General features: G+C 45.6%; 1 protein-coding gene across 1 annotated transcript in view; it reads left to right on the forward strand.

Annotated features, from left to right (window-relative positions):
* The window catches only part of LOC149454407 (1-phosphatidylinositol 4,5-bisphosphate phosphodiesterase beta-1-like), a gene marked incomplete at its 5' end in the record, with an annotated part of 211,017 nt that overhangs the window by 120,099 nt on the left and 66,348 nt on the right, over positions 1-24,570 (forward strand). Inside the window, one exon of the mRNA XM_089687595.1 lies at positions 12,731-12,817. Within this exon, the coding sequence (XP_089543721.1) occupies positions 12,731-12,817 (87 nt within the window). The remainder of the gene's footprint in view (positions 1-12,730; positions 12,818-24,570) is intronic.

The following is a 24,570-nucleotide window of genomic DNA, read 5'->3' on the forward strand; positions in this document are numbered from 1 at the left end:
TAGAGATGGTAATTGAAGCTGTGGGAATTTATCAATTGGCCAAGGGAGGAGGTGTAGATGGAGAAGAGAAGGGGTCCGAGGACAGAACCTTGAGGGACCCCAACAGAGAGAGGGAGTGAGGGGGAGGTGGCAGAGTTATAGGTAACACTAAAGGAACGCTGTGATAGGAGGGAGGAGAGCCAGAAGAGAGCGGAGTCTCTGAGGCCAAGGGAGTGTAGTTTTTTGAGGAGGAGGGGGTGGTCAACTGTGTCAAAAGCCGCAGAGAGGACGAGGAGTAGGAGCACTGTATAGGGGCCATTGGTTTTGGTGGTTAGCAGGTCGTTGGTGATTTTGAGTAGGGCAGTTTCAGTGGAGTGTAGGGAACAGAAGCCAGACTGTGGAAGATCGAGAAGGTTGTTGTCGGTGAGGTGGGAGCTCAGGCGATTGTAGACTAAGTGTTCCAGAAGTTTAGAGGTAAATGGCAGCATGGAGATGGGTCTTAGGTTGTTCAGGTTGGTGGGGTCCAGGGAGGGCTTTTTAAGTATGGGAGTGATGTGCGCGTGCTTTAGAGGGGGGGGGGTGCCAGTAGAGAGGGAAAGATTGAAGATGTGAGTGAGGGAGCGTAGGATGGAAGAAAAGGGTGACCGTAGGAGTTATGAGGGGACAGGGTCCAGGGGACAGGTGGTGAGGCGGGCTTCTGAGAAGACCTTTGTGACTCTGATGGAGACTCTGATGTAAGGGGGACTCTGACGGAGATCCTGATGTAAGTAGAGACTCTAATGGAGACCCTGATGTAAGAGGGGACTCTGATGTAAAAGTGAATCTGATGGGAACCCTGATGTAAGGGAAGACTCTAATTGGAACACTGATGTAAGGGGACTCTGAAGTAAGGGTGACTCCGATGGTATCCCTGATACAAGGGCGGGCTCTGATGTAAGAGTAACTCTGACGGGGACCCTGATGTAAGGGGGACTCTGATGGGGACCCTGATGTAAGGGGGACTCTGATGGGGACCCTGATGTAAGGGGGACTCTGACAGGGACCCTGATGTAAGGGGGGGGGCTCTGATATAAGTGGGACTCTGATGGGGAACCCTGATATAAGGGGAACTTTGATGGGGACCCCAGTGTAAGAGGAGCTCTGATGTAAGAGTGACTCTGACAAGGACCCTGATGTAAGGGGGGGGGGGCTCTGATGAAAGAGTGAATCTGTTGGGGACCCTGATGTAAGGGAGACTCTGCTGTAAGAGTGACTCTGACTTGGACCCTTATGTAAGGGGGACTCTGATGAGGACCCTGATGTAAGAGTGAATCTGCTGGGGACCCTGATGTAAGGAGGACTCTGATGTAAGAGTGGCTCTCACTGGGACCCTGATGTAAGGAGGACTCTGATGAGGACCCTGATGTAACAGTAACTTTGATGGGGACCCCAGTGTAAAGGGGGAGAGGGACTCTGACGTAAGGGGGGGGCTCTGATGAAAGAGTGAATCTTTTGGGGACCCTGATGTAAGGGAGACTCTGCTGTAAGAGTGACTCTGACTTGGACCCTTATGTAAGGAGGACTCTGATGAGGACCCTGATGTAAGAGGAACTTTGATGGGGACCCCAGTGTAAAGGGGGAGGGGGACTCTGATGTAGGGGGGACTCTGATGGGGATCTTGATGTAAGTTGAAAACTGTTGGGAACTCTGACATACAGGTGGATTCATTCATTTAAAACCGTTTATTTCAGCATCAATATTTGTATGCAGCACTACCCCCTTAGGAGTTGCAAAAGAGATTTGGGTCCCCCTATAGTCCTGCACAGCCAGGCATCACGCATCTTCACACAGGCTTACATTCAGAGTCAGGGATCAGCTTGAGCTTTGGTTTTGTTATTTTTATTATGGGATTTGAATGGGGATGGGGTGAGGGTTGTACAGGATGTCCAAGGGAACTGATGAACTGAGGACAACTTCCTGGAACTATTTACAAGCCTCCACTGCAGCACAGTCCCTGTAGGAGTGCCTGGCTGCGTCTCCCTGGTGTACCACCCCAGACCCTAGATGAACTCCTCTGCCTTCACCCAGCAATCTGGAGGTATCCCTGAGCACGGGATCTGGTGCCTGTCACTATAAGATATGGACAGTCCCAGGTTGTTGGTGAATCTGGTTTCCCACCAGAGTGCTCCTTCCCCTATCCACCTAGATGGTGCAGGGGACCTCACTCAGATCCTCTCCTGTACCACTGATGGGTTGGTGGCTGCTACCAGGCCTTCTAGCTGGGCCGCTCCTTCTCTGCTGTACAGGTGGTCCTCAATCTGGGGGACAGTGACGCTCTGAGCTTTCTGATGCCTGTAGGAGGGCCCCTCTCTCCTTCTGGGCCCCCTCCCAGACTTCTGTCTTCAGCGTCACATCTTCCTCTCTGTCTTCCATTTGAACTCACTCCTCTGCTGAGCAGGCTCAAACGCTTTTAACCACTTCCAGTCCGGACACTTTCACCCCCTTCCTGTCCAGGGCAATTTTCAGCTTTCAGCGCTATCACACTTTGAATGACAATTGCGCGGTCATGCAACACTGTACCCAAATGAATTTTTTACCATTTTTTTGAGACAGATAAAGCTTTATTTTGGTGGTGTTTATTCACCGCTGGGATTTTTATTTTTTTTGCTATGTAAATGAAAAAGTCCACAAATTTTGTAAAAAAAAGTGTTTTTTTTTTATAACATTTTGCAAATAAATAATATTTCATCATAAATCTTTGCCAAAATTTATTCCGTTATCTTTTTAGTAAGAAAAAAATCCAAATTAGTTTATAACCAAAAATTATAATTTTTAAACCTTTTTTTTTACATTTTTATTTTTTTTTTTACATACTGTCACCCTAGCAGTACAGTGTCACCATGGTGACACTGTACTACTTGTGGGGGGTGATGAAGATTTTTTTTTTACACTGATTGCTTTTACACCCATATAGGATGTAAAAGCAATCATTTCTCCTTCTCTCTGTCTGCATTCTTGCACTCATTGAGAAGTACTGAGTGAGCTGTGATTGGTCACAGCTTGTCACATGGTACAAGGCTGTTGTGAATAGCCCTGTACCATGTGACCTTTGTGATCATTCACAGATTTCACACGTAGTAAGCAATGATGTCAGAAGTGACACTTGCTTACTAGTTTGCATGTGATCACTGATTGGCCAATCAGTGATCACATGATCGGGACCTCGTACAGAGGTCCCGTCCGACGATCGGTGTTTCACTGTGTCCGGAGGACACAGCGGGCACCGGATCGCGGTGCTGCGCGCTCCAAGGGAGCGCGCACAAGCAGGGTGCGGGGAGGCCGTTTATAAACGGCCACTCGAACCTGTACTGCCACCGTCCGGCCGTTTATATGCAATGGCCGGTCGGGAAGTGGTTAAGGGTTGTACTGGCCTCTTGCCAAGCTTCCTGTTAGGGATTGGCAAGGATCCCTCAAGAGTACAAGCCAGCCACTCCTCAGATTCTCCCACTACTTCTAGACCTTCCTCCAAAGCTCTAGAGCAGGGGGGAATTCCAGAGGGGCCTCTCAGCCCTGACCACAATTTGACCTCCTGACTATTGCACCCAGGCTGCTACTCAGCCCTCCTCTCTAACAATTAGGACTCTGGCTTCCCCTAGCTAACTAGGAGGGCGCTACATGTAAAATATAAGATATGGCCCTCATACTGAAGTATGGAGACCCAGCTGGTAAATGTTTAGTACAATGCTTGCGCTTTGTTGTTTAAAGACTCATATGCATGTAAACAGAAACAATTCTACTTCTATATCCTCCTGTGCAGTTTTCAATCCTAGAATGCACATTTTGCATCTGTACATACCGGTGTGCATGCGTTTACACACCTACCTGCATAACGTGTCTGAACACTTTGAGTTGAATTTTTTACGGTCATGTGCATGTACTCTTACTGATATAAATGCCGCCCTTTTAGCGGCCATGTGCAAGGACCCTTAGCAAAAGTATCATGAATCTGTCACGTGTGTAGCCAATCACTGCAGAGGTGTGCGCAGAGGCGTAGCTTGAAGCTTGTGGGCCCCGATGCAAAAGTTGACCTTGGGCCCCCCACTACCTTCCTCCACCGTGATCCAAGATGCTCCAACTGCATGCCAAGATATGATAGCTGTATGGTGGCTATCTCTTTTTTCTCTCTCTCCTGCTACCATCTGCACGTACACACAAGGTGGGGGCAGACAGGCCACACTCAGCTGTCGGGGGAAAGAGGTAGGTTTGTATGTAAAAGAGGAAACTCAGCAGCCCCTCTGACTTCCAGATCCACATACAAGCCCACAGCTTTCACCCAGCAGATCACAGTGTGACCTGCCTGCCCCTACCTTGTGTGCAGGGGCGGGAGGGGGGTACTGTACAGCACTGGGTGGGGGGCTGATCAGAGGGTGGGCCACTGCAGATATCACACCTTTATTTTATATGTTGTTAAACACCCAGTTACCTCTCTCATGGCCAGGCTGCAGTGATATGGAGGTGCAGGATATTAGGGAAACGTAACACCCCTTCCTGGTAATGACACATGCCCTCCTGCCTCCTCTGCCTATTGACAGATGACCCCTCCGGCAAGAGCCCCCCACTTAAGCTAACACCCTCCTCCTGTAAAGATAGCTGACTTCCCCTCCTTGTAATGCCACATGTCCCCCCAACAGGTAATGATTGATGATCCCCCCCCACCAGGTAATGACAGATGACCCCCCTCTCCCCCACCAGGTAATAACAGATGGCTCCTCCCCCACCAGGTAATGACAGATGACCTTCTCCCCTCACCAGGTAATGATAGATGACCCCCCCCCCCCCACACACACACAGGTAATGACAGATGGCCTCCTTCCCCCACCAGGTAATCATGACCCCCCCCTCCCGGGTAATGACAGATGACCCCTCTCCCACACCAGGTAATGACAGATGACCCCCCTCACCCCTACCAGGTAATGACAGATGACCCCCCTCACCCCTACCAGGTAATGACAGATGACCCCCCTCACCCCTACCAGGTAATGACAGATGACCCACCTCCTCCACCAATTAATGACATAATGGCAGCTGACTCCCCTCTCCCCCACCAGGTAATGATAGATGACCCCCCTCTCCCCCACCAGGTAATGATAGATGACCCCCCTCTCCCCCACCAGGTAATAACAGATGGCCCCTCCCCCACCAGGTAATGACAGATGACCTTCTCCCCTCACCAGGTAATGAGAGATGACGCCCCCCCCCCCCCACACACACACACACACAGGTAATAACAGATGGCCCCTCCCCCACCAGGTAATGCCAGATGATCTTCTCCCCTCACCAGGTAATGATAGATGACCCCCCCACACACACACACACACAGGTAATGACAGATGGCCTCCTTCCCCCACCAGGTAATCATGACCCCCCCCCCCCGGGTAATGACAGATTACCCCTCTCCCACACCAGGTAATGACAGATGACCCCCCCTCACCCCCTACCAGGTAATGACAGATGACCCACCTCCTCCACCAATTAATGACATAATGACAGCTGACTCCCCTCTCCCCCACCAGGTAATGACAGATGACCCCCCCCCGCCCCACCAGGTAATGACAAACGACTCCCCTCTCGCCCACCAGGTAATGACAGATTACCTCTCCCCCACCAGGTAATGACAGATGATCACCTGGTGGTGGTACCAGGTAATGACAAATGACCCCCACCAGGTCATGACAAATGACGCCCCTCTGCCCCACCAGGTAATAACAGATGACCCCTCCCCCACCAGGTAATGACAGATGACCCCCACCTTGAGGTGCCCTTCTCCTAGTAATGACACATGGCCCCGCCAGGGTATTACTGCCCCCCACCACCATCCTGGTAATGTCACATTATCCCACCCTCAATGCTGACAATGACAGATTCCCCCTCCAGCTCCCCCTCTGCTCATCCTGCTCAAACTGTCACAGTAAAATCTGCTGCCTCTGGAGCCCGCAGTCCCTCGGGGGCCCCTCAAGAGGTGTTATGGGATTTTTGTGCAACTGTCAGCAGGAGTTGTGGGGAGGGGAGGGGTGGGGCGGTGTGTGTCAGTTCTCTGCACGGATCCTATCAGTATTTTTTTACCTCCCCAATGACAGCAGTACCAGCTCAAGGATGGTGCTCTCCTCCTCCCCCGCTCAACCCTGTGACGGCTCGGTGTCCATCCCTGCTTGGTTGTCAGCACTGACACTTTCCCATCCAGCAGGGCTGGTGTCACCCCGTCCTGTTTGCCCTGGATTCTGCTTTGCCTGTCTTAGTAAAAGCACGCCCCCCCCCCGGAGTATGAGCGGGGTCACAATTGAGACCCCTGAGACCCCTGATGCCACAGGTGTGCAGTATGGTATTATTATTACACAGGATTTATATTGCATTGGCACTTTCCAAGCTAAAGGAAGACAGTAAAGTTACAATTCAACTCAGTACATGAGGGTTTGCAGGACCCTGCTCCCAGGAGCTTACAATCTAGGGGGAAGGCAATTTATGGGGTTAAAGTGCTGGACAGGGTGCCAGATGATCAGGCTTGGACACGCCATGTTATAAAATATTGATTCTGATGAAGATTCTGTTTTTATTAATGAAATATATTGATTTTCTGGTGGAATATTTTGTTCAGTCAGCTGCAGCAACTAGATTATAATGACACTGTCATTATTCAGCTCCTCCGCTCCGTGCGTTTGAACTGGTAAGAAATGAAATTCCGGGGGCTACAGACTGCTCCAGCGGAACCTCACCCCGGGAACTTGCAGAGGTGCGTTGGGCACGAACGACATGTATGACATATATCAGTTTTTACCTATGACATGATCACAAAGAGGTGTAGTCACACATGGATGCAGAAATTCCCCACATGTGATGGCAGTAAGGCCTCATTTACACTTGTGGCTGGCGGGGGATGTAAAAATATGAATTTTTACACCCCAAAAATACTTCCCCTTCAGCTGCAAGGGAGATACAGATAGCAAACATTTATTGCTGGGGTTTACATACATTTAAGGGGCAGCATTTACCCTTGCAACCTCAGTTTTAGTGCTCCCCAACTGCCCTCCTTAGGCCCCATCTACACGGGACACTTCTGAACGATGGAAACTGACTGCTGGTAAACGCAGGTTAAAAAATGTCTGTTTAGCCGCGTTTGCGTAACTCATTTATGGGCATTTGCGTTTAGAAGCGTTTTTTAAAGATACGCACAGGAGAACCTCCCAAATGCCCAGAATGCACTGAAAAGTGGTAAATTATTAACTATTTCAGACTGTTTCAGAGAAATACAGAGAGTAGAAGCAGAGACAGCAGTATGTGTTGAGATTAGCTTAGGTGTGAGCTGATCATTAACATTTCTTTTGTTTCCAAGGGTGGGAAAGGTGTCTGGTGGAGGGAGTCATTAAGGCCACCTGGCAGGGGGTCTTCATGAGGAAGTTGAGGTGTGAATGGTCCTTAACATATCTTTTGTTTCCAAGGGTGGGAGAGGTCTGAGGTGTTAATGGTCATTAACATATCTTTTGTTTCCAAGGGTGGGAGAGGTCTGAGGTGTTAATGGTCATTAACATATCTTTTGTTTCCAAGGGTGGGAGAGGTCTGAGGTGTTAATGGTCATTAACATATCTTTTGTTTCCAAGGATGGGAGAGGTCTGAGGTGTGAATTTGTTATTACAATGTGTGACAAGCTTGGTAGGAACATCCTGTGTTCAGTGTTTTGTCCATCTGAGTAACTTGAAAACGGTTTGCATGCATTTTTTATGATGAAAAAAGACACTGGACAGCATTGGGAACTGGAAGAGTTAAAAAAAATTTGCAAACGCTTATAACCGCGTTTACAAGTGTTTTGTGTTTGAAACGCTGATAAAATCGACTGCTGAACACGCGTTTTCTGCGTTAAAAAAAAAACGACTGTAAACTCAACTGCCTGTAAACGACTGTAAATGAAGATGTGTACATGGACACATAGGAAAACATTAGGGAGAGTTCAGGGGCTGCTGAAAAAAAAATCTGAACAGCTCCTAAACGTGTGTTTATCAGCTGCAACGTACATGAGCCCTTAAAGTGGAACTTCACTCTCTCAATCAGCATTGACTATTTTTAGTCCTTATGCTGCTAACATTAGTAAATAGATAGGAAAGTATTTACATGCTTTAAAGTTTTTTGTTTTTTTTTACATTTCTTCAGTTATTTCCTGGTTTCTGGCCTAGGCAAATTTCATCATACATCCCAGGTGCCTTTAGGAGGGGAGGAGGGGTTTTCTCAGTTAAGTACGCCCTCCTGCTCGCATGCCTGAACGAAGGGCAGATGGATTGCTGGAAATAAATGCTACACAAATCATCTGCCCTTATTCAAGATGGCCACAACAGAAATACTAAGGGGGGGGGGGGGGGTTTAAAGTGATTTCTCAACAAAATATATCATGGAGAAATAGATGAATGGGGGAGTTTGCTTTGAATATTAAAAATGAATAGATAAAAAATGCAGCGCTCATAAAAATGAAAAATGGTAATGATAAACACAGTCCAGTAAAAAACAGTGCTCCTTGTTTCCCAGTGTAAATGGTAAAATTTCGCACTAACCAGAACGCGCATAGGTAATGCGCATATGTATATATATATCCTGAAGATCCTCTCTCCACTTAAGTCTGGTCAGGTATGTGGCTGGGAAGGATGGAGATCCTACGCCCTCATGAGGTGAGAAGTGATTCAGCAGGTCAGAGCAATAGCGATCGAAGTAAGCCTCCAAAGGAACTGGCACAAGAATCCCCAGGGCTACAAAGATGGGAGAAGCTCCTCACAGGAGACATAGGGGAGCACTCATAGTGTAGTAATTAAAACTTTTATTGAGAACAGCACAGGTGCAGAATACAATAGAATAGCCAAGTATGAGCAAACACACTGACCCTTATGGAAGTCAAAATGGCCGCCGGGCCTCCTCGTGGCACCGGCGGCTTGGTGTCAACGGCGTCCTGGGTCCCCCCTGACGCGTTTCGTGCGCACGCACTTCTTCAGAGGTGGAACATAGGACTGACGTGACCGCTTGGTCGTACCTAAATACCGTGTTTCGCGCGTGCGCACTAATGTGGCGCCATCTTGCCGGAGTCCACGCGTCCGCAATACCCAAGTGCGCATACGCGGATGCCATTTCTCTTGGTCCATTTCACCATGGACCAAGAGAGAACACAGATCACTAAGGAACGGCTCCATATAAGCGGAGCTCGGGCGTCCAATATATGCTCAGAGCGCATGTGCGGGTGCCATTTTCTTGTGCATACATAGTTCAATCTCACTGGCGCAGAGAAAGATGAATCTCTGGTGGTGAACAGCTGCGAAAAAACGATGTTGGAAAATACCGCAATATTAAATAGAAAACCCACCCAAGGGCATCCCATACAAAATAATGCACATAAGAGAAAAAATTGATGTAAAGAAAACCAGATCAAGAGATGCTGGTAACAGTGCTGGTATGATAAAAAAGGCCATTAACTCTATATGCCCCAAACAAATGAAGCAGGGTTAATGGTTGAATGTTAAATCAATAATGAATCAATTGTGATGTCAAGCCCTCACCACAGGAAAATTACCTATAAGGTTAAAGATACCATGGTGAAATAGCAACATAATAAAATTTAATAAAATGACGCACGGGAATTGATCAACAAATTCGATCAAAACCCATATGTAACAATTAAAACATGCATATGGAGTGCAAAATAAAACAAGTGGTATACAGTAGAAATAGTATAAATTCAAATAAATAAACAAGGTGCAGTTGGCACTAACACAATGAAAAAAGGAGATAGGTCTATTGAAGATCAAAATTGAAGTCATATAAGCGCATATGGAAGATGGCAGGATTAATACATAATCCTATGCAAATGCGCAATAAGGGACTGAAAATGTAGTATAAACCAATCCGCTTAATTGGCCTAAATATGTAAATGGGTAGCAATAGGTCTAATGTCCTAAGGTAATGAACAAATTCACAATCTGTTGGTCGAATATCGCAGGGTTAACTGTTGTCAATGTAACAATTGACATCCAGTTCGATATTCAAACCTGCAGGATATAAGGTATCTAGTTCAAAAATATGTTTAGTCTCTAGTTGTGAGACGGCCCTAGTTTTACAAGTTCCTCTCCAGTGTGAAGTAACAATATCAATGCCCACAAATCTCAAGCTGGTAGGGTCTCTATGATGATGTTTCCTATAATGGAGGGACAATGAGTGTTCCTTATATCCCTTTTTTATGTTGTTAACATGTTCCCGAAGGCGGTCCCTGAGACGCCTGGTTGTCCTAATGAATAAATAGCGTTTTTGCATTTTTGGTTTGTGTTGCTCAGGTGCAGTGTTGTTCCGCTTTAACATCACATTGATTCGGGAGGGGACTGTACATGTGCCGAAGCAAAATTTAATCCACAGGTCGCGTTTCGCCATCAAACGTGACCCATTCAAGTGAATATGACTGTGTCGCCACCCCGTGTAATGCAGTTGTGGAGTCTTGCTATGGCCTTTCAAGGGTTAAAACAGGTGGCATAGAGATGACGTATCGCCTTCCAGCTGCCTGTCAACTACTTTTCCGCTGAATATTGCTTTTCAGAGGGTGGTGAAAACCTTCTCAAATGTGAGAAGACCCTAGGACTTGTTTACATTTGAGAAGGTTTGTATGGGGGAAGAGGCCCTGTCAGGTAGGTTGTATGGGGGGGAAGACGCCCTGTCAGGTAGGTTGTATGGGGGGAAGAGGCCCTGTCAGGTAGGTTGTGTGGGAGGAAGAGGCCCTATCAGGTAGGTTGTATGGGGGGGAAGAGGCAATATCAGGTAGGTTAGAACTTCCGGTATCCGGAGTGTCGCACTTCCGGTGTGGGACGCCATTTTCCTGGTTATCAGGAAGTATCATCAAAGGTTTGCAGTTTGCCCATCAAGGGACGGAATTGCCGCTGTACAAACTGAATGTGAGTTACCTTTTGGCTATATGCTATTAAATCTATACATATTGGAAATACTACACCATGGAAGATCTGTTTTTTTCTACTCACTAACGCTGTGAGAGAGAGTTTGCAGACAATCGCTGGTGAGGAGCCTGGGAGGCATAACAGTGAAGGAGTGGAGGAGGTCTGATAGGAGGAATATCAACCAGGAGTGTTGAGGATCCAGGGTGATCCTAAAAGCTTGAGGGCCCTTAGGGGTCGCAGAAAGGAGGTGAGCAGGCATTGCAGCCGAAGTGGATAAAAAGTGTGTTGTTTCACGAGTGGCACTATTTTTATATAAACACTGTGCATGCTATAGAGAACACTTGGAATAGACCGATTTGGAGTTTGAACATTGGACATTGAATGAAGTTAAAGAGGCACTATCACCTAATATTGATTCATTTATATTGTTTTGAAGTGGCACCATCACTATATTTATGTTTATGGATTATCAGTCTATTATGTACTTCTAATAGAGTGGTATTTTATGAGGTTATTTTATGTTTGAAGAGCACTGAGAAAGGATCACAGCACGTATCACAGTATTTATTATGCATTATTATTTTTTATAGTGGTCCAGATTTATTTGTTTATTTAGCGCTACACTAATTTATTTATATTGTGGACACTGTTTGGGGTATCGGTTGGAGTGTCAGCGGCTTATCAAATAGGAGGGGGGTTTTTCCATAGAAGCGCAGGAGGATTTACAATAATCAATATCAGGTAGGTTGTATGGGGGGAAGAGGCTCTATCAGGTAGGTTGTATGTGGGGGAAGACGCCCTGTCAGGTAGGTTGTATGGGAGGAAGAGGCCCTGTCAGGTAGGTTGTGTGGGAGGAAGAGGCCCTATCAGGTAGGTTATATGGGGGGAAGAGGCCCTATCAGGTAGGTTGTATGGTGGGAAGAGGCCCTATCAGGTAGGTTGTATGGTGGGAAGAGGCCTTGTAAGATAGGCTGTATGGGTGAAGTTGCTCTGTCAGGTAGGATTTATGGGGGGGGAGGCCTTGACAGACAGGTTTGTTTAGGGGGAAGAGGCCCTTTCAGGTAGGTTCTATGGAGGAGGAGGCCCTGTCTGGTAGCTTGTATGGGGGGAAGAGGCCCTAATACATAGTTTGTATGGGGGGAAGAGGCTCTGTCAGGTAGGTTGTATGGGGGGAAGAGGCTCTATCAGGTAGGTTGTATGGGGGAATTTGCCCTGTCAGGTAGGATTTATGGGGCGAGAGGCCCTGTCAAGTAGCTTGTATGGGGGGAAGAGGCCCTGATACGTAGTTTGTATGGAGAAAAGAGGCACTAATAGGTAATTTGTATGGAGGGAAGAGGCCCTGTCAGGTAGGTTGTATGGGGGTAATAGGCCATGTCGGGTAGGTTTTATGAGGAAAGAAGCCCTGTCGAGTAGATTGTATTGGGGGAAGAAGCCCTATCAGGTAGTTGTATGACAGGCCCTGTCATATAAGTTGTTTGAGGGGAAGAGATCCTGTTGGGTAGGATGTATAGGGCGAAGAGGCCCTATCAGGTAGGTTGTATGGAAGAAACAGACCCTGTCATGTAGACTGTATGGGTGGAAGAGGCCCTGTCAAGTAGGTTGTATGGAGGGAAGAAGCCCTGTTGGGTAGGTTGTATGGAGGGAAGAAGCCCAATCAGGCAGGCTGTGTGGGGCCCTATGATGTCTCATGGTGGCCTTGAACGAATCCCTACGTGTACAACAGCCCAATTGTTTCCGCCTAATATTTCATTTTCTAAGAACATGAAGTAGACAATATTTTTCTGACTATTTTCTATTTCTTTTTCCAGTTAGAAGATGCTCAGAGCAAAAGACAAGAGAAGCTCATAGAAAAACACAAGGAGATCCGTCAGCAGATTCTGGATGAAAAGCCCAAGGTAACGTGTCCTGTTTCTTTAGCTGTTCTCTAGCGTATATTTAGCTTGAAGTGGACAGAATGTAAAATATGCATCTTTTTCAGCGCTAAATGCACTTCAGCATTCCGAAGTATCCACTGATAAAAATAACTCCAAACAATGCCGGCTTTGTAGCCGAATTGCTGACCCAGCAAGATATGTGAACTCTATAAGTAGTTCTATCCCGTGATCCTTGTGTGCCAGTCTGGTAAACTTCTCTGTCAGAGTATGGAGCCAGTTTATGTTATAGATAGAGCTCAGTGGGCCCGGGCTCTCCAAGCTTCATATATCTCTTGTGGCTAATTTTCTTGCCACCTTGAAGTCTTACTCCCACTGCTGCGAAATGAATGTTCCCATTTTCCATAATGCAGACAACTGAAGAAGCCAGCAAGTAGAATGAGTCTCATTGACACTGCTGTTGGTAATGCAGAGGCCTTGGGAGAGCCAATCAAGCAAATTACCAAGAGGCATAAAAGGGCATTAAAGAAGAAATCCAGATATGGGTATCTTTATGCATACACATACCATATCCAGCTGATCCCCTTGGAAGTTGGCAATCACTGTAGTAGTTTCTACTACACCGGTTATCTTCATTTGCTTTCCAGTCCTGTGCCAAGCAGCTGTCCTGCTGCCTACTGAAAACAGGAGGTTGCCTGCTCAGCACAGTCATTCAGTGTATGCATTACATTTTCTCAATGATTGCAAATCATTCACTGATTGGATGAGATGGAGATTGTGACATCATTGCCTGGCCTGTCAAACCTTGTCCAATCAGAAAATGCTTGGTATTCATTGAGTGAGTGCAAAGTGCTATCTGAATGGTGCTTATGCTGAGCAGGCAACTGGTTGTGTTCAGTAAGTAGCGGGACAGCTGCTTGGCATGGGCCCTGGAAGCTAATGGAGATTACTGGAGTAACGTTACCTACTACAGCGATTTCCAGCTTCCACGAGGATTCCACAGGTGTGGTATCTGCATATTCACATTGACCCAAGCTGAATCAATGTAACTATGTCAAGCTGCCATACCTGGAAATCATAAGTTATTTCACCTGTTGCCAATGATAGGAGATGGCCCTTAAAGCGGGCGGTGATGACCAAGGCCAGTAGAAGGGCTCCTGAACATGAAGCCTCAAAACTGGCTGCACAGTGCTGATGTCATCTGGAGCCCACCCTACAAGCTCCCGAACATCAATAGTTGAGCTGTTGGTGGCTGCCCAGTCGCAGTTCTGAGGGAGTTGATGGGCATGCTCCAGGACAACACAGTGACTTATATGTGCTAACGGACGTAACCACGTAATGTATGTATTTACTATCGTAAAGTGGTTAAACATATGTAAAGCCATTTTTTTTTTGTTTTGCAGAACTATTAAAACTGCTGTTAGGTTTTTTTCGGGGTCGTGGAGTTCCCTTAAAAGAGAAGTGCATATTTTAAAAAAAAAACAAACTTACATATTCACCTAGGTGAATGCAGCATTGGTCCAATTCTGCAGTTGTCCCCCGCCAGCTCTACACTGAGAACCGAGTGATCACATGATGGTCTTCAGTGGGCAGGGAGATGGTGACTGTCACTAGCTCTCTGCTGTGCCCCTCCTGTGCTCACTGGAATATTGTGCCATGGAGGGGATGGGAGAAGCTGCCTCAGTGTCTCAGCAGCGCACTGAGAGGCTGAGCCAGCTGATGGTCAGTTATCTGGGTGGATCCCAGTATTAAAGTCAGGATCCCTCCAGAGTCTGGACTGGCTGAGTCAGGGGCGGACTGACAACTCATGGGGCACCCGGGCAATAGGAGATCTTGGGGCCCCTGTTTCCTTGCCCACACTTAAACTACACCCAAAAAAGCCTATGAAAGGTACCAGGGGCATCACATGGGGCCCCCTACTGACCCCGGGCCTTCGGGCATTGCCCGAGTTCCCAAATGGTCAGTCCGCCCCTAGTGTCAGGGCTCCGGGTATGACCAGAGGTGTGTGGACTGACACAGGGAAACGCAGGCTTCAGGTATACTGTACATAAGACAATTTATTAAGACTAAACAACACAAACGCAGTGCAAGGTAAACATAACACAGTGCAAACAACCCAAACTTCAACAGATAACCATATATACAAATCAAACGTAGTCGGGCAGGCCGGGTCGGTAGCAAACGGGCAAACAGGGTACCAGGAGCAGGCAGAAGAGTGGTCAGGAATAGCCGAGGTCAGGACAGGCGGAGTTTGTTCAGAGTCAGGATCAAAGCAGAGTCAGGATCAGGCAGGAAGCAGACAGGATGCAGATACAGGGGCTCATGGGAAACATACACCAAGGCACTGACTGCAGGTCTGGCCATCCCTTAAATACACCTCCTGCAATCAGCCTCAGGTGATGGCTGATTGCTGGAGTGAGCTTCTGGTTGCTGAGAGCACCCGCTGGCCAGCCCTGGTATTGCAGCCCACACGGCAGATGAGTCCCACCACTAATGGTGAGTCCATTCCTGACACCTAGGCTGAGTGACATCAGCCAACAGTGGACTTTAACCCGCTGTTGGCTGAATACAGGTCACGGGAGTGTAGAACGAAGTGAGCTCCTGTGATCCCCAGGAAAAGTACAGCCAAAGGGCCTTCGCCCCTACTTCTCCTTTCACTTCCTGTCCTGCTGATACAACAGGAAATAAATAGAAATCTTTCCATCCTAAGAGGAAATCCTCTCTTGACAGTTGCCACTAGAATGGGTGTCACCACTGGTATATTTCCCCTCATCTCCTGTTCTAGTGACAATTGTATAGCTTTGGATGCCCCATCACTTTCTGTTCCATTGACAATGGTCAGCAGGACAAATAGAAAAGGTGAACCTCCCTAGAGAAAACAGAGCGTTGTAAGAACTTCACAGAGAATCTATCCCTTCCCTACTCTATCCAAAATGAAATAGAAACATTTTGAGTTTACATATACTTTAATTCTCCATCAACTACCAAATGATATACATTATATACATTTGGACGGTCTGACACTTTAGGGTCATACTCTAGTAAACGAGACTAGTAAACTCTATTAAACTCCAAGTTCAATGGTGATGTGCAAGGGAATGTTTTTGTAGGGCAGTAGCCCACATCCACCAGATCTCTTTAAAGAGGACCTTCAGCTTTCCCGCTCCCCCCTCTGCTCCCACTTACCTGGTGGTGCTGTAAGCACAGTTCAGATACTCACCCCCTCACCATATCCAGCATTGTTCCGCTGACATCCTTCTATCAACAGACACTCTGGGTCCCACGCCGCCATCTTGCTTGACATCATCTCTCTTCCAGGTTCAGCCAGCAGAGCCTCACAGTTACATGTCGCTGGGCTCACCTGCTTCCTACATACTTAATGAGAAACTAAAGGCCTCTTGAGATATGTGACGTGCATACCCCAAGAGGCCCAGTGAGCACTGTGCACGTCATTCGTCTAGGTGGATGATGTGCAGTTGAGGGGGGGCTGAGCTGTTTGATGAAAGAAAAGGTATATTAAAAAAAACAAACAAACAAGAAAACTCCCATATTTGTGTAGAGGAGGGGAGGGGGGTTGTAGCCCGGGGGCTTGTCAAAACGGGTGCAGTTCCACTTTACGATGGATTCTTATTGCTATGGGTTTATGTTTTTTGCCTTAGTTTAGTTATCTGTTTAGTCATGCCCCTGCCTCTTTTACTGTGCAAGGATACTGCCTGTAGGGTGAGGTACCAGTGATTTGCATCACCTTCAATGAAAAGTTTTGGGAAGTGATATGACTATGGTTGAGGGGAGATCACCCACTGATGGTTCCATATTACTGGAGAGTCTCTCTGTCCAAGGGTATATGAGACATACCATCGGATATTTAGGGTTCTTAGCTCTGGTCCATGGGCATAATTATGGATTGATGGGGCCCTCCAGCAACCTCTATTTTTGGCACCTGGTAGTGCCAGCTTTGACAATACCATCACTGATCTTGACATAAAGTATTCTTTACTTAAGGATGAGCAGCAAGAGATCTGTCAGCGGTACAGTACAAGGGGGTCAGTTCTTTGAATATAAGTTGTCAAAGATAATCAGTAGATAATCTGTAACCTTAATTTTTTTAGAACACTACTCCATCCTCACCTGCCTTTTTTAACATACAAATCTCAGATCTCAAGGCCTTAAGCTGGCCATAGATGGATCGAAATTTTGGCATTTCAGCAGGAACAGGCTAAATTTCGAACCGTCTATGGACAAGCTGGTTGTACTGAAGTAACAACTTCAGTGTAACCAGCCTGTTGAGGTTTTCTAGTTTGGCTATAGCTGCCAGCAGTGATCATTGTATTCTGCCAGGGGGAAAGGCTCCCTGTGCTCCCCACTGGCAGAACACAATGTCAAAGTGGGAGGGATTCTTCCATCAACATAGTCAGTTGAAGTTTGAAGGAAAGAAAATTACATAATGTATGGTCTGCCTTCATGCAGATTCTAAAGATGATCATACTAGTACAGAGGTCTCCAAACTGTGGTCTCTTGCTGGCCTTTATCCGGGCTTTGGTGCACTATTCCTCCAAATGATATGAGGCACTATTCCTCCCACTGACACCAACAATGGGGCACTATTTCTTCCACTTATGGGGTACTATTCCTCTCATTAATACCAATGATGGGTCATGAGGCCCTGTTTATTCTCACTGATGCTGAACCCGGGACATTTTCTACCCTCACAGGACTCAATCCGGCCCCCCCTAAAGTCTGAAGAACAATAAACTGGCCCTTTGTTTGAAAAGTTTGGAGACCCCTGCTCTAGAAGAATTTTGTTTGAAAATGTTATTTTTCTGAATATTTGTTCAATTTTCTAATGGTTAGTGGAGTCAAACTGACTATCTTTTTCAACTGTAATGATGAGCAAATTTGAAGGAGCAAAAAAATTTTTTTCGAGGAGCAGAACATTTTTTTCAAACAAATGACATTCTAATTGAATGTGGTTTTCCTTTGGAAAGATAATCATATATTGTAATGAAAACATTGCAGGCACAAAAGGAACTTCATTTGTACGTCTAGGATTCCATTCAAGTAGCAGTTCTGAAGGAAATTTTGGTATATATAGTTGTGTAAGCAGTTTAGGGGACCCTTGTGATGCCTGCTCTTTTATATCTTTTTCTTTCTTAATGCTAGAGGCTTAGTATGAAGATTATTTTCTATGTGTTTATTTACTATGTCAAAAAGTACTGGCACCTCTCATGGTTTATAACTGCTAAGTGCAAAGGACAGTAAAAAAATAGACTTGCTTTTTAATGTTTATCATTTATATGTCTTGATATGGTTTGGAGTCTTGCCCTCCACCAGCCCTACTTGAAGAAAATATTTTAGTTGGATTTTAAAATGACATTTTTAGTATGTAGCTCCATCAGCCTTTGCTACTAATTTTGCTTCTAAAAGGCAAAGGTGTTATGTTTCCAATATTGACAGGATAGGGTAAGGGTCCTGAAACTTTCCAAATCCAAGGCCAGTTTACTGGTCTACAGACTTTAGGAGGCCAGACTGGCTAGTAAGAAAAGAAAATCCCCCAGTGTCACTGGTCAATGGGTGTAATCAGTGCCTCTGGGTTGGTGATCAGTTGTAGTAAAAAAATTACCTAGCACCAGTGGTCAGTAAGAGTGTTCCATTGTAGGTATAAGTGAGAGGCATAACACCCTCTTGTCAGTAGGAGGAATTGTGCCCCATCAATGATGTCCATTGGAAGAATAGTGCCCTATCAGTATTGACAGTTCGGAGAATAATGCCCCATCAATGGTGTCAGTTGGAAGAATAGTGATCCATCAATGGTTTTAGTAGCAGCAATAGTGCTTCAATGGTCTGCTAAATGCAAGCAGAATGTCACTCCTGGCCCTCAGTTTGGTGGACCACAGGTAAATAGATTTGCCTACATTTATGAAAAGGATATATATATTGGTTACAGTAGAAGCCAATTTTGTTGAGGGAGTCGCACGCATAACGTAGGTGGACAGACACTATAGCTTGCTTCTGTGTTCTAGCAGCCCAATTTCCCATAAGGCAAGCAGGCCTACCGGTACTCGGTTTCCCTTAGAACGTATACGCAATACTATAGTGCCTAGCTACCATGGTGGGGCAGGTGCGAAATGAGCACAGCAAACAGGTACTTGCGCTTGGCAGACAGGCAAAGAGGTAACCAGGTACAAGGCAGGAAAGGTTCAGAGTAGTCAGGGTCCAAACTGTTGTCAAAAGGCAGGTAGAGTTCAGAGAATAGTCGATATTGATCCAAGATCATAAACAAGGGAATCCAAACAGCAGAGCAAGACAGACAGAGAGATAGCTTGAGCATGTATTACACACTCTATCACAAGGATGAGACTGCAGGTTTGGCTGGCTTAAATCAGGTTTGGTTTCCACCCAGAGACTGGCCACACCAATCACCTTGCAGGTGGACAGATAGGGAGAATATATCACAACCAAAACCAGGATGCTGGAATGAGACTAGCAGCAGTGATGAAGCAGGAGAATTATGCGCTCCTGACAGGGGGGAAGTGTCACGTACCTGATAGGAGAATGAAATGATGAGGTTGGCCTCACTTGTGTCATTAGCCCTGACCCCACTGAAAGTGGAACAGAGGGTGCCAAGGAACCAGAGGAACAAGAGTGCCAGCAGTTGTTGCCAGCAGAGCTTGCAGTTGGAGTCCTGAAGAGAACCACCGGTTCAGGAACGGTAGCGATGTTCTGGAATCCCACCTGGGTTAAAAGGTCACTCCGCTTGCACAACAGGTTTAGGATAAGTGGCATGTCAGATCTTCCAGCCGACTTGAAGCAGGAACATTCTATGGTGTGCAGAGCTGGTATAGTAGACAGCCAGGCGGGCACTCAAGCAGGACAGTAAGCTGGAATTGGAGACAGGAGCAAGGTCACAGGAATAGCCAAGGTCATCAACAGGCGGACAGTGAGGTACCAAATCATGAGAAGAAATAAAGTCAGGAACAGAGCCGGGACAGGAACTAGCAACAAGTCAGGAGTGGAATCCGAGCAGGACACAGGGGAAGCAGCTGAAGACCAGTCAGCACTAAGCACAGGCAGAAGCATCCTTTCAATAGTCTGTCTGGTGCGCATGTCTAGTCACTATTCTACGGAGACTGCTGTGCGCATGCGCATTTCTATTAGCCGGCCATCTCACAGGAATTCCCTTACAGGAAGGTGATGGAATGGCCATATTCTTATTGTTTGTTTTTTTTATGTGTTTGGTAATGTTTATTTCTAAAGAAAATGATTAAATTTGTGCTATGGTCTATAATAAATTAAGTGAATATAATCCACATAAGCAGCCAACACAATATTGCAGGTTACAATACAAAAAGAATATCTAAAAAAGTGCAGCGCTAAAATTAAAAATCCAGAAACTTGATAAACATAACCAAAGTCCAATCCAGAAGGCTTGAAACATATGAGAGGAAAGTCCATCAATCAAGGATCCACAACAATCCCATAGATTCCCAAGAAATCACCAAGATGAAAAGAAACTCCTTCACCAGCACCAAACACACATTCTTATTGTTTGTTTGATGTTTTGTGTGTTTGGTAATGTTTATTTCTAATGGATATAAGCACAGAATAAATCATAAGCTCCCGTTCAGATGAGCACCTTTGGTTCCACCTCAGTAGGGGATCTTAGACTGGTCCCCTGTTGAGTTGGATCAGAATAAAGACCAATGTCACATATGTGTCATTCATGTCCCTTCTGATTTGGTCTCCAACTTGTAATGGAGAAAAAAGTAGACCCATGTAAGTCTATGGGTGACCGGATGTAAGCAGATGAACATCCACCTATATCTGCCCACATCCAGTTAGTTCAGTAATAACAGACCTTCACATAAACGTATTGCGTTCAGTTCCACAAACTTGAATGAACCAGAATTTGACCAGATATGGACGTATGCACATCCATTTACATCAGGCCACCCATAGAGATACATTGCAATCAGGGGCAGACTGACCATTCAGGCACTGCCCAGGGTCAGTAGGGGGCCTCATGAGATGCCCCTAGCACCTTTTATAGGCTTTTTCGATATGGTTTGAGTGTGGGTGAGGACACAGGGGCCCCATGATCCCCTATTGCCCGGGGGCTCCATGATTTGTCAGTCCGCCCCTGTTTGCAATCCTTATTTATGTTATATGAATTGTGTGGAAAGTGGTGTAGCCGTTGCCATCACAGCTTGTGTGACTGCTATGGGAACAATCAATTAAATTATATATTATGTGTATATCTCAGATATCTATTTTGGAAGCATAATGTTATGGATGTTAGTGTGTTTAAATGATGCAGGTTTCAGGATTGGAGCAATGTTCTGTATTTTTTCAGGATACTTTAATACTCAGGCCTCCTAGCTACTGTTTGAGGAATAGAACACGGGGAACCCCAGAATACTGCCATTTTAAGTTCCATTGCTGATCTTTTTGGTTGATCCAAGCACTAAAGAAGAAGTCCTTATGACTGTGATGGCTCTGTGTCTAGGGGTCCTCAGCAGTCTCCAGGCAATGCTCTCCACCAGCAGATCATTACTTTTATTTTAATCCTCTGGTGACTCTAGACCAGCCGTTCTCACCAAGGATACCTCAGGTTGTTAGGGTTTCTTGAGCAATGGGGGATTGATCTCTCACCACACTGACCACAAATGCTACTGGATGATTTTCCAGTAAGCACCACAATGACCCAATGACCATTAATGTTAGCCTACACCACAATTGTAACTGTCTTTCTTCGGGAATCCAAACCTGATAGTTTAGCCCAGTGTTTCTCAACCTGGGATCCATGAAAACACCAATGCAAGATAATGGCAATGCAACTCAATCATGCAATCAGGGCCAGCAAGAGCTTTCTTTTTCAACTCACTGTGCCTGACTTGTGGTCTCCACCCTGCAACACAAGAGTTGTTCCATGTAGATAAAGTTGGCAACCAGGTGAGGATGAATAAAACTTCCCTTTATTTCATTCAAGAAGTACACATATTCCAAACATATTCCAGCATTTCATCCTATCAATGAGTAAGGCCTTGATAGGCTGAAACACATTAGCTTTGTCTCTGTTTGGAACATGTGTACTCTTTGGATAAAATAAAAAATTTTATTCATCCTCACCTGGTTGCCAACTTTATCTACAGGTAAGAAATCCATGAAAGCCTAGGCTTCCTCCTAAAGGCTGCTAGATGTTCCTTGAGCAATGGTCAATGGCTGATTGATATTCCACCAAACTGACCACCAAAGCAACTTTCCATTAACCACAAATGTAAGGGGTCACTTCTATACTGACAACTAATGTTAGAGGACACCACTATTTTTTACTATGTGCCTTTCTCTGCTGCAGTTATTAATTTCAATAATTTTACTGAAAATAATTTTGTAGGGCGGACCATGACCCAAGCATTATCTAAATGTTCTAGGAATGTTATCATTCTAGAAAATGCCTACATGGTTCTTTATAGATGGTATTACATGCCTGCTCGTCTGGCTCGTTTTATCCCCACATACTCCCCGACTTGCTTTCGGGGCTGTCAACAAATGGGCACTATGCTCCATATCTGGTGGACTTGCCCCAAGGTTTGCAGACTGTGGATCAGGGTTTATGCCCTCCTCCGCACTATGTTTCACACAGACATTAAGCGCAACCCGTATGAAGCGCTTTTATTTAAACTATTAGTGTGCCTACTTCATCCCGAACGGCAGCTGGCATCGCACCTATTCATGGCCACCAAGCTGACGATTGCGAGGACTTGGAAGACTCCCCTCCTCAGCTTTGAGGCTGTCAAAAACCGGATGAAATTTATAATGGTTAATGAAAAACTGACAGCTATACTGTTAGACACCCACACAAAATTTGCAGACATGGTGTCCCTGGCTTGATATAGCCCAACCATCGAGATTCAACCAGTCCCTTTTGTCGATATAAAATTTACATATCAGTTTATTTTTCTTTTTTCTGTTGCGGTCTACCTGGAGCCCTTTTTTGTTTTTTTTTGTTTTTGTCTCCTTTCCCTTCGTTCCTCTCTTTCCTTTTGTCCAGTCTGTTTTTATGCTATTTGTGCTGATTCTGATTTCTGCTTTGAGTGCCGTATAAGCAATACTATATCTTTATGCTGGACCCCATCGAGAGCCCTGCGTGTGGAGTACCTATCTGCATTCAGAGAGGCTCCATCTCATATTATTATTATTATACAGTATTTATAAAGCGCCGATAGTTCGCTCAGCGCTGTACATTACAAAGGGGGACAGAACATGTGACAGAACAATGACAATACAATTCAAAACATGAGGGGATTGAGGGCCCGGCTCTTTCGAGCTTACAATCTAGGAGGGAGGGGATGGTGGCACAGGAGGAGATAGCTGTGGGGGATGGAGTGGTAGGAAGAGTGGAGGAGGTTGGAAATTAGCAGGGGGTGGGGTAGGCTTCCCTGAAGAGATGGGTTTTCAGGGTGCGCCTAAAGGAGAGGAGAGTAGGTGATAATCTGATGGGTTGGGGCAGGGAGTTCCAGAGGATGGGTGACACCCTGGAGAAGTCCTGAAGGCGGGCATGGGAGGAGGAGACCAGGGAACTAGAGAGAAGGAGGTCTTGTGAGGAGCGGAGTGTGCGTGCTGGGTGGTACTTGGATATTAGGTCAGTGATGTAGTACGGGGCAGTATGGTGGACGGCTTTGTACGTCAGTGTTAGGATTTCTTCCCCGCTTTCTGTATGCTGATATAGTGACAATTTTTCCTTAGAGTTTATATTGTCATTGGTCTCTAAATGTCTATCATTTCTGCAACTTATTGTTTTCCTTTTATTTTTTTTTTTCTCTATATACGGCACTTGTGTACGCAGTTTATTTTCATGTCTTTCCATCAGTACATATTCTGTATTATTCATTGAATACCTTGTATGTTTTATTCCTGTTGGTCAATGTATCTGTCTTTGACTTATTCTCTGTTGCTACCTATTCTATAATAAAATTCTTTGTAAAAGAAAATAATTTTCTAGGAGGTTGGTAAATTCTTTGCTGCTGTTGTCGAGTATGCTAGGTGTACCACATTACTTATTCTTGTATATAAACCGTTCCTCAGTGCATTGAACATGCTAATGTACCATAAGCTATGGGTATAATCCTTTTTAGCAAGGGTTCCCCTGAGAACCTGGAAATAGTTCAAGGGTTCCTCAGGGGTAAAGAGAAAAGCTGCTGTAGGAGGTAGTTACTAGAAGCTTAGCCTTCCTAATAATCAGCTAGAGTTTCCAAAAGTATTCATATGTATCCATATCAAAAAAATGTGAAAGTGAGCGCTAGATACAAAGCTGCTATGCGCCAATAAGTACCAAAGGACTCTACAAAGAACATATGAGAAGGGGGGCAGCGCTAAAATACAATATAGCTAATATACATGCATATATAAAAAACAGAATAAGTGATGTAAATGTGCCAAGAACTGTGCATAAAAGCAATATAAGTCCTTAAGTAATAGATGGTGACTCAAAAACGTGCGTCCTCCGGTGATCAAATTAATTGAATCATGCACTCACCAGATGCATAATTCAGATATGCATATAGATGATATCCCGATATCCAAGCGGAGTTGTCTCAAAACCGGATAAGGTCATCATCTGGGTACATCAGTCCGTCCAGGTTTCTCCTTATGGATCGTGTGTTTCCACACTAAAACACCTCTCAGCTGTCCCCCAGGTGGCTCTGCAAGTGATGGACTCAGCAGGGTCCCAAGAAAGAAAGCCAGGATGGTGTGATATCGTTTTAAATAAAAATTTAATG

Source organism: Staurois parvus, unplaced genomic scaffold (genome assembly GCF_062004578.1).
Source record: "Staurois parvus isolate SC_StPar_1 unplaced genomic scaffold, SC_StPar_1.0 ptg000431l, whole genome shotgun sequence".
Classification (NCBI taxonomy): Eukaryota; Metazoa; Chordata; class Amphibia; order Anura; family Ranidae; genus Staurois; species Staurois parvus.